The sequence below is a fragment of the Cryptotermes secundus genome, unplaced genomic scaffold, assembly GCF_002891405.2.
Source record: "Cryptotermes secundus unplaced genomic scaffold, Csec_1.0 scaffold115, whole genome shotgun sequence".
In the NCBI taxonomy this organism is placed as follows: Eukaryota; Metazoa; Arthropoda; class Insecta; order Blattodea; family Kalotermitidae; genus Cryptotermes; species Cryptotermes secundus.
This window is the reverse complement of record NW_019721516.1, coordinates 502295-513625: the sequence shown is the minus strand read 5'-3', so window position 1 is coordinate 513625 and position 11331 is coordinate 502295. Positions and strand designations below refer to the sequence as shown.

Below are 11331 nucleotides of genomic sequence, written 5' to 3'. Positions count from 1 at the left end.
AATGCGCTTAGGGTTATAAAGTGTGAAACCCCGCAACTGTGAGATAAGTAATTGTAGCCGTTATTTGTAGATTGTTAAATAAACCAATTAACCATCTCTACGGCGTATTCAGTAACGAAACACGTTACAATATGTTAACTGTGCCAGACTGAGTTCATTGAACTAATTTCATACAAGTAGGAAGTTGCAAGTTGGTATAGGCTATGTATTTATACATAACAGGGAATAAATTGTATATACGTATTAATTGTGAAAAGTGCTGAGTAGGAATTAATTATGATGACAGTGTTGAATAAACAATAAGTGGCTGGAATTAATTAAAAGATCTTGAAGTATAGTAAGGAAATCTGTAATTGGAGTTGTCTTAAATTAATAATGAATGAAAGTAACACCCTTTAAAAATTTGAGGCTTTCACGGCGGTGACTATGAAGAAAGCAGTCTTTTGGGATTTGGCACCGTGTATAAATGGTGTTAACCGACGTTTCGGAGGAACGTATCGCCTCCATCTTCAGGGTAGAAGAAAATATAAGAATTCTGCAAACCTACCGGTTCTCACGGTCTCTTCGCTTGCAGAATTCTTATATTTTCTTCTACCCTGAAGATGGAGGCGATACGTTCCTCCGAAACGTCGGTTAACACCACTTATACACGGTGCCAAATCCCAAAAGACTGCTTTCTTCACTCTTTAAAAACATTGTGAACAACGTGAAAACAAAGGGGAAGAGAATCATTTGGTTATACATTATAAAAGTCATAACAGAAGCTAAGTTTTTAAATTATATTTCTCATTAATAATGTTAATTTAATTTTTTTGTACATTAGCACAAATTCTTGTATGTGGCTTCTGATCATCGAATTCGCCAGATTGACCTAGCGATGTGCAACCGACGCTATGATAATTGCCTTCGTTGTGTTCATGATCCCTATTGCGGATGGGATAAAGATACCAATTCCTGCAAGCCTTTTACTCCAGGGTAAGGAACAGACTTATTTATTACAGTTTAAAATTGAAAATAGCCCATGTATTATATGTATTACATACGATTTGAGGATCTCACAGCAGTGGTAATGAGTTCTGTCTCTGAGATATAACACCATATAGTCTATTGAAAGCCAACTAACGTTTTGGAGGACTATATCGCCTCCATCTTCAGGGTCAAAGAATAAGCCATGGAAGAAACCAGTTTGAGGCAGGTAGTAAGAAACATAGGATGACTTTGAAGGTATGATGCAGCATTATATCCCAGAAGACAGAACTCTTTGTATGTATTATACTCAGAATTACTGTGTTTTCAGACTTCCTCCATCGTTTGGTATTCTAAAAACTTGAAAACGCATAGTTTTCGTAACTGCATCTGTTTCTGTCCTCAGGTGAGGCGGGAGACACCTGCTCTCTTGGGTTACTTAGAAAGAGCTAACCCCTAAATCGTTGGACTAGACCTGTTTCCATCCTCAGATGGGGGGGGGATACTCTTGGATCCCTTAGAAAGAGCTAGCCGCAATCTCTGGAAACATTGTTTTTTGTAGTTTTTAGAATACTGGGTGATGGACAAAGTCCAAAATCCCAGTAATTCTGGGAGCCATACACTGTTGTCAGAACAAAACAGAATTTATATGTATTATAGTTTTCAATTCTGTTAACCAAATTAATGCAATATGAGGTTTGAGGTTTGCAGTTCAGTGAGTATTAAAGACTAAAGTCTTCTGGAATGTTATATCATATTATCTGGTAAACTGTAACCTTACATTAATGCAAGTATGTTAATTATTCAGACTAAAAAAAGTTGTATAAATATTATATAAAACCATACAGGGCTTTCACATCAGAAGTAGAATACTTTCATTCTGACATTCTGAGTCAGTGTACCTTCACTTATCTCTGTTGATAGTTTGTTTTACTTCAGTAAACAGTGTTACCAAGAAATGAAATATTCACTTTTCTAGCCACATTTTGTAGGTTATAACATAAACCTCGAATCTCAAAGTTCTTACCTTCTGTTCTTTGTTGCTGTGTTTTCTGTTTCTCCATTTTGTTGGTCGCCATAGCAGTTGTCTCTTTTCAAACACCTCCCCTCCAAAAATTTGAAAATAGTATGTAATATTTAAATAATGTTTTTTTAGATGTCAATACTAATACATATATTGCAACCATGAGACTTTTTACACTAAGATGAGCTTTTATATCTATAGCTTAATGTTGAATGTAAGTTTGTCCAGATATTTCACTATTGTTTAATGTTCTGTACAGAAACTAGAATTCATCAAACCCTCTTTTTGTGTGGTGAAGCCTATCATGTTATGTAGCAGGAGATAAGCGCTTGTGATGACTTCACAGGTTGCTGCAAGACGTGTCCAACAGCACAGTTGGTGTGTGTGACAGTAGCGTGGTGAAGAAAAAGATGTTGGTCACTTGGGGTCAGAGTATTCACCTAGGATGTTTCCTCAAAATGCCTGAGGTCCTGAGTAGCCAGACAGTGACCTGGTTTCATTACAACAAAGAGAAGGGGCGCTATCAAATTGTGTACAGGTGGGGCTTACAGTCAAGTTCATGCATTAGAAATATTTCTGCTGACTCTAGTTGATATTCTTTACTTTCTTGGCAAGGTGAAGCCATTCCCTTCAGGGTTGGAAGCACCCATAGGGATGAATTCCAGGTGCTTCTCAAGGTAGAGTATTGATAAAAGTCAGTAGCTGGCAATGTTTTTCTTCAGTGTGCCACTTATTATTAAATTTAAAATTTTGATCTTCGTATATGGCAGCATTGTTCTTTTGAATTTATACTTTGTTACCTTATGCACTATGTGAAGTCATATACTGGTGTACCTATCTGTGCAAAAATTGTATTCTGTGCTTATTATTGTAACTGAAAAAAGTAAAAAAAAAATAAAAAATATTATGATTGAAGATAGTCCTGCTCTTTGTAACCATATGTATTGTTAATGAGTGGAAAATTATGTTACTAGTTCAAGAAAAGTTGTATGTTTTAAATGCTTCTATGATTTAATAATTCAGTATTGTGTAATAACAGTTTGGTCACTGAAGTGAATACACAATTTAGTCCATACTGCCAAAAATACTTCTTTCATTGTTGATCTTTCAACAATGTTTGTGTGTCACAGGCCAGACAAGTACATAGAGACATCAGAGCATGGGTTGGTGATTATTGCTGTTAATGAGGCTGACTCTGGACGTTACGACTGCTGGATGGGGGGCTCATTGCTGTGTAGTTATAACATCACTGTAGATGCACATCGTTGTGCCCCACCTGGAAAGTCACATGACTATCAGAAGGTCTACTCTGATTGGTGTCATGAGTTTGAGAAATACAAAATGGCTATGAAGACCTGGGAAAGGAAACAGGCTGTAAGTACTGATCTCTTCTCATGCATTTGGTCCAGTCTTCTCTGAATCTGATATAGCTACATTTAATGAAAATGACACATGTAACCTGTATAAAGTTTCCTAACCTACTTACTTGAAAATGTTTCTGTGTAAATTGTCATTCCCAGTCTAACGTTGAAAATGTCTGGATGTTCTGTCAGTCTTCAATCTGTTGGACCAGAAACAAACTTTTGATTCTTCAGTAATGTCTAAGAATGTACATATTGACATACGTATTGGCTCAATTGTGAAGCAGTGGAAATTAATATTTCTTGTGCAATAATAGGGTAAAATAAGAGGTTTCAATCCTGAATAGGATCATGAGCAGCTTAAAAATATCTCGTGAAGTAAAAATGTTGCTAGAATTGTTACATTTTGGACTTGAAATTGAAAGATGCTTTTCACATAACAATTAACACTTCACTAATGCACCTCACTGCATTTAGCCTTTAATCCTGTGTGTGTGTGTGTGCGTGTGCGCATGTGTGTGTGTGCGTGTGCGCATGCGTGCGCGCGCGCGTGTGTGTGTGTGTGTGAGAGAGAGAGAGAGAGAGACATTTACACCCTGTCAAGAGCCTGTTATATAATTGGCTGGTGGTAATTTATTTTTTCCAATTAATAGCTACAAAATCACAAGTTTTTTGAATTTCCTAACTTTTTTTATTGAATTTTAATGAAATTTTCACTCTGTCATTGAACATATATAGAATGTTTATACTACATAAATGTTACCAAATAGTCATATATTTTATGTTTTTATGTTAAGAAAAGATGAAATATGAGTGTGAATAATTACATTATGTTGTTCCTGAAAACACTTTGCACTTATAAGGCTACTGATATACTGTTCTTGTCTTTTACATGTTTATTATATGTAACACCATTTTGTAGATTTTGATTCTCTTTCTGTTGGAGGTATTCTCCTGGGGAAATGTGGTTTGCCAGCATTGCAACTGTGTTATCATCTGCATGCTCCCTATGATTTTATATTCTTCAGAATACATTACTGATAGATTTTGCACTAAATCCATTCCAAATTTTAGATGACCCTCCTCCCTGTCTACATTTTATCTGCATATTGTCAGTGTGTTCAGTACTGTTACATTGTGTGCAGAAGAGTTTCATATAACATTTATTCATTTTCTTTCTTTTTATGAGGTGCATATGTAGCTTCTGTTCCCTCGTGTCAACATCTTCAGCCTGTTTCTTTAGTCTCTAATAAAGAAACTTTTGTACTTGTTGATTTTGCTTTGTGGTGATTTGTCTTGTTTCATCACGGATCTTTGCTGCTATCTTCATATAATTCAACTTGATGATGAATACAATCTGGCATGTTGTTCAATAATTTTACTTCTGTTTAGTTTGTGTGTTTTTTTTTTTAAGTTCATTCTTCCTATTTAGTTTTGGAGTCTCTGCATTGTTATTCTTCTGTGACCCTAATAAGATCTGATGAGTTGTAGAAGTTGTTCAGCTAAATTGTTTATTTCTTATAAAACAAAGTTTAATTTCTTTCAACATTATGGCATGTCTCAGTTAATCAAGAGGGGTCTGTATACTTGTCCATCACTCTATATGTATGGGGAGAGGCACATAATGAGTAGTAGACACTCACAATTCCAAAGGTCTTATACAGATCCATGAGCACTATAGCATAAGGTACTGCCTGAAAGAAAGGTGATTTGCCACAGAATTAATGACTCATTTATGGAAATATTCTGATGGGATATGCACAGGATTTTAAACTTAGTGTTTAAATGATTTAGGAATGATTTTGAACAAGCTGGAGGACCTTCAAATTTGTCTTTGATACTCTGGTCTATGATTTGTAACAACCTCTAAGTTAACTAAAAATGATGAGAACTGACAGAGCCAAATGTGAACATAGCTGCCAGCTGGTTAAATGAAAAGTACATCCTTAAGCTAGGTTTATGAATAATGCCCATTAGAATGAAGAATGCTAGAACAACCTAAACTTCATCTTCATACCAACTGATAATCATTCATGTGTGAGTTTTCATTTTATATTTATGATTAATTTTTACATTAGCTGAGCATAATGGTTTGTTTGTGCTGGCATTTATCCTGCTAAAACAAGTTTAAAATTCACACCCTTTGCATTGCCTCTAGGGCCAGTGACATCTATAAACATTTCCTTTTGTGGATTGTAATTTATCGTGTTTTGCCACATTTCTATAGCTGTATATTTACTTTACCTTCTTCATCATTAGTACTACTACCTGAATCCACCACACTACTTCACTCTCTGTCAGATACCTTGCCCTTAACACTGTTGCCATGGTAAAGCTATAGACAGTAAAGGTTGGGGGACACCAGAAAATATCAATGTAAATACATAGAATTTGAATGAATGTGTATGTGCATTTGAGAGTACCAAAGTCACATGAGATGGAAGCAAGATGTGCTCTATACTCGTAAGTGAATCTGTTTTTGATCATTCATAAACTACATCAGATTCAAAGTCTGATAGATTCTCTCAACCACATGATTTATATCTGAAATATTTTGTCAGAAGGAAGTACTATGTTGGTTTATTCAGACAGGTGCCCTACAGGCCTTCTCAGAAGTACAAGACAAATACAAGCAGTGAAAATACATTCTAATGCAAAATCTATGCATAAATTTGGCATGTCAGAAGCTAGAGAATTCAATCCTCTTTCAAACCAGATAAAGTGTGACAAAATATTCTTGAAGCTTATCCAGAAATGAAACTATAAATAAATTTCTTGTGAGGTATGAGTATAGTTGCCATCCAGTAGCATACAACACAGTGCGTATACTTGATCTGCCACATTAAAGGATTAACCTTTAACATAAAGTTATTTCACATTTCCTCATGAAAGCGAATTCATTCAGTTGTTAATAGGATTTCTAATTGGGTCAGGAAATCTACAATATAGGAGGTTCCATTTGGAAAACATATCAGTAATTTGCTTTTTGTTACCAAGTTCCTAATATTACCATTTTTGAGGTGTCTGTTTTGATGATAAAGATTTCAGCTCATCATGCATAATATGAAGATGTTAGCAGTATAGTATACCATAAGTTTATAATTTTGTGATCAGTGCAGACATTAGTAGATTGATATCTGACTGCTAAGTGTATGAAACATCAACTTCATTTGGTGTAAGAGCAAACATGCTTTTTTTATATAATTCCAATTATGTTATATGTAACCATTTTCTGCTGAAATGTATCCCTGTTATTGACAGGTAGTGATTCCTTCCTTTGTATATATGTGTGTGTGTGTGCATGCACATGCACATGAATGATGAACCATTTACAGTGAACCAGCAAATTAATTAATTCACAGAAACATCTTGTCATAAGAAATTTTGGTAACTGATATATAATGTGACTACTTAAACTAAGAAAATTGGCTCAGTGTGATTTCCAGTTATGCAACTTGGAGACCAAATAGTTTGTATACTGCTGGGAAAGTTTTAAGGTCTCAGATTGATAATTGCAGTAATTATCATGTTATAACTACAATATATTTATGTGGAATTTCAAGCTAAATTTTCCATTTGAAAAGTGAAAGGTGTTAGATAATGCATGTCGTTCATTTATTCAGCCAAAGAAAGAAATGAGAAATTAATGTATCAATTGATTAAATGAGAGAGTTCTATTTGCTGCTGTTATCATGGGTGTTCCAAATTTGAAAAGTAACCTGTACTTCTGTTCTGTTACAGCAATGCAGCACTAGACAAAATGACAGCAATCAGAATGCACATCCTAATGAAATTTATCACAGAAGTCCATTAGTCTGATAGTCAGTAAAACAAGCTGAAGTATTTTTGCTTCCGTTGGACTCTCATTTTGTACATAGGGCTCATGAGAGCAACACGGTAAGAATTATAAGCCTGGTATGTACCTTACATTTTAGACCAGCAACACAACATTAGAAACTGTTGGAGACCCCATCGTCATGCAGTGGTTCCATCTGTAATATGCATGACATGATGATGGTGATGATAATAATAACAATTATAATAATAATGTAATTGCAGTGCTGAATCAGCATCTCTGTACCGGAAGTGGAGTAGATCTGTGATATTCCGACATAGCGAGCCGTGAGCGGATATGTCATGAGTGCGGTGGTGTGTTTGTTTGGACTGACAGTGTCAGTTGTGTTGGGGTTAAGAAAATTTAGAATTAGGACTAATCTTATTGTAGAAGAAGAGACATTTCTAAAATCATCGTAGCTTTCAAACAATAAAATATAAAAAAGAGTACTTGCCCCCATAGTGGAGAGTTCTACTGACCACACTGTGACATACCTTTATTGTGAAAGTGTGTGTATGTGAATGTGATTTTTTAAAATGTGTAAAAGATTTTTCTAGCACTGATCAGTGTTTGAAAGTACACACAGTATTTCAATAACAGTTGTGCCATTATCACATAAATGATTTACATGCTGTGTTCTGAAATACAAGTGACTTAGTGTGGGGAATGTGGCAAGGCAAACGCAGTTTGATGTTGAAAGTTCCAAATGACACAAGATGGGGTTTGAAAGGTGCTACTTGTAAAGGATTTGTGAACCAACAGAAGTTTTCTCCATGTCAACATCAAGGATTGCCAGTGGTTCGTCCTTCCAGACTTTTACTACTGTACAGAAAATGATAGAAAGTTCTACCCTTGTTATAAGAATTTTCAGGATTTGTGGGTGGCAGTAGATACATAATTGAAGTATGACAAATTGTGTGCTGTGTGAGATTAATCAGTAGATGCTGTCATATAGCTATGATTGAATCCCTTCACTGTTGAAATCCATCAGAACAGCTGTCTGTATCAAGTCATGATGGAATTAAAAATACCTCCTCTTGGAAAAACAAGAGGAAGGTGGTAATGTGAAAGGCAGTACTTCCTGGTGGTGGCAGTATGTAACTGCTCGCATGTGCATGAAATACTGTCCCTACAATATGGATAAAAATTAAAGATGTACAGTGCTCCAGTACATGCTCAGACTAACCCAACAAGGACAGTATACATAACCCAAGCATATACTCAGGATGACATTGAAATGGTTAAAGGACTGAATAATTTATTGAATTTTGAGCAGTTTTCTTAGTACGAATATCAATAATATCATTGACTCTTTATCTCAGTATAGGTGGAGGATTATTTCAAGGTACTATACTGAATTTGTTAATTTAATTTATGTCTTCTCTTTCATTTTGACACATGATGTGAAAATAAATCGTACATAAGATTTAAGTAATTTTATCCACTATCTATGTGGCATGAAAAAGAAAGTTCTTACTCATGGCTGTTAAGGCAACTATTATGAATTAAACCCCTTACTGAAGGTGGAGGTCCGTGGCCAACTTTATTATGTGGCTTCCTTGAACCCCAGGGAAAGCGTAACCACTGTCCATTAGATATAACTCTGTGTAATGCCATTCTGAACGTGGTGGCAAAGAGAAAAATTCATACTGATTTATATCTGCATGTGTTAACTTACATATAAGAGATTTTGTTTAAATAATCTATTTGTGTAAAGTAAAAAAAAAAGTGAAGCTATCCCTGTAACAGGCCATGAAGGCCCATAGGGTTATGAGACGTTGAGGGTCCCACATTATCTAGAGAATTGGCTCAAAGATGGCGGTAAGGCTGTAAGCCTTACGCATCGGCCATGCATTACTCCCCAGGAAAATTATTTAATTAATTGCTGGTACTAATTTCTGTTGGAGGCTGAGTCAACCCCAGGGCCATAGTGTAGCCAGAAGGATGAGGTCAATTGAAAAAAATCCAGTGAACTCATCGGGACTGGAACCCGTGACCTTCTGGCTTGTAGCATAGTGCCTCAACCAACTACGCTACTGCGTGCCTCCAATCTATTTGTGTTCTGATTTAAAAATATATTTCATGTTTTTACTGAGAAGGCAGATAGTGATGAAGTAGCATAATAAAGTTGCGCTTTGTTCAAATGACATTTATGAATATACAGCATAATCCAAAACAGATATTGTCAATATATGATTAGAAACTCATAATATAAATGGGTTTTCTTTGACTATTAGTATGTGATCTGTATGAAATTCTGTTTATAATACTAAATTTTATAAAATTGATTTATTGCTATGGTTAGTGTTAGTGCCTGAGTTTCAGAAGCCAATAGGTTTGGTTGTTATGATGCAGCTGTTTTATTACATCAAGGTTATTTTAGAATACTACCTTTAAAACAGACTGTGATTACATCCTCCACAATTATGAAAAACAAACTGATAGGTGTAACATGAATTTCTGAAAACTTAATCATGTGACACAATAATATATTTTTGAAAACAAAGTAAGTCAAAATCACCATACATTATTGAAGATGCCCTTAGACTGTAAAAATTGTACGTTTTTCTCTTTGTAATAAAGAATTCCAATTTCACATACTTGACCACTGTTCTGCCATCCAGGAGAGGAGCATACTGATTTGCACATAATTATGTAACTTATTAATCTGGTCCTGCATAGGCATTTACTTGCAATTTGCCTTGTAACAGTGTTCACCTAAAGCATGATTTTAATGTGACATACTGGACTGTTCTTACTATGTACAGTATTTGGAAAGCTTTGAGGGGGATAGATAACTAGTTTGAAAGGAAAGAATAACAATATATATTGTATATCTTACATTTGGAACTTGCAATATGTAATATGCACTCATGAATTTAAGATTTGCTGGTTTTCTCTGACACTGTTTACAAGGAGCTATATATACATGGCTCTTGCATTTTGACATAGCATTTGTAAAGAAACTTAGTTGCAAAAAAAAAACATGAATTTTCACTCAGTTTCATGAAAATATGCTGTATGCAGTTTTAGATCTTTCACAATTTGTCGTAAACCTAGTATTAGCATTAGTTGCATAAGGTACAATGTGAAATTTGAAGTGAAAGAAATGTATGCTAGTTGCCAGCCTCACTGTTGGCTTCCACAATATATAAGTAATAAAATGAAAGAACTTTATACCTCATGCCTAGTATTTATGGTATGAAAGTAACTGTTCAGCCCACAAGTCATAGCTGGAAATGCAAGTAGTAACAATAAGAGATGCAGGAAACATAAAAATAAATTGTTCTTGGTCGAGTGTATTTAGTCCTTATGGTACCACTTTCATATCCTTCCCTAAACCTAACTATTAAAATTTACAGACCAGCAACTTAACATGTTGTCTGTTATGAGTGTGAAACTTTGTATCTGACCATAAGTGAGGAACAGATTGAGAATGTTGGTGAATAGGGCTTTGAGGAGAAAATTACATAATAAGGTGCTTCATAATTTGAACTCTTCAAACAGTATTAATGTTCAAATCAAAAAGAATGCTATGTAGTTTTTACGAGGAAGGTGGTAAATTCATCCAACATTTTACTTGGAAAACCTTAATGGAAGAGCTCACTATGAAGGCCAAGGCATAGGTAAAAAGCTTAAATGAAATAGATCACAGAGAAATAGGATGGTGAGGGCGTGGGCTGGAGTTAAACTGATTGAAGATGGGTCTCAGTGGCAGACTGTTATGTACACAGTAAGGAAACTTCACTTTTTATGGGAGCAGGGAATACCTACTTATCATAGGGTATGTGTAGGTGGTCTTACATTGGGCAACCATAGGCTGTATACAGAAATATATACCAGGCATGTCCAATGTGTCGATCGTGATCGACCAGTCAATCTCATAGGTCTATAAGGAAATTATATGTGAAAAGCATGTAAATTCACTTGTAATATAAAATAAGAAAGAGATCATAGCTACTATTCAAGATCTTTAATTATCAAGAAACACCACTGTGCAGCGAATAGAAATGATTTATGGAAACATAACTGAACAATTGTTGAAAGATGTTTCCAGTTGTGTTGCTTTATCCCTCCAACTGGATGAATCTACAGACATCAGAGAGACAGCCCAGTTACTAGTTGCTTTTACAACAAACATCATA

The 11331-nt window shown here is 35.2% G+C and overlaps 1 protein-coding gene across 1 annotated transcript in view; it reads left to right on the top strand.

Moving 5' to 3' along the window:
- The window catches only part of LOC111875426 (semaphorin-2A), a gene marked incomplete at its 5' end in the record, with an annotated part of 143794 nt that extends 134846 nt beyond the window's left edge, over positions 1-8948 (top strand). Inside the window, 4 exon segments of the mRNA XM_023871670.2 lie at positions 824-975; positions 2337-2528; positions 3121-3364; positions 7093-8948. Of these exon segments, the coding sequence (XP_023727438.2) occupies positions 824-975; positions 2337-2528; positions 3121-3364; positions 7093-7170 (666 nt within the window).
- Between the last annotated feature and the right edge of the window lie 2383 nt (positions 8949-11331).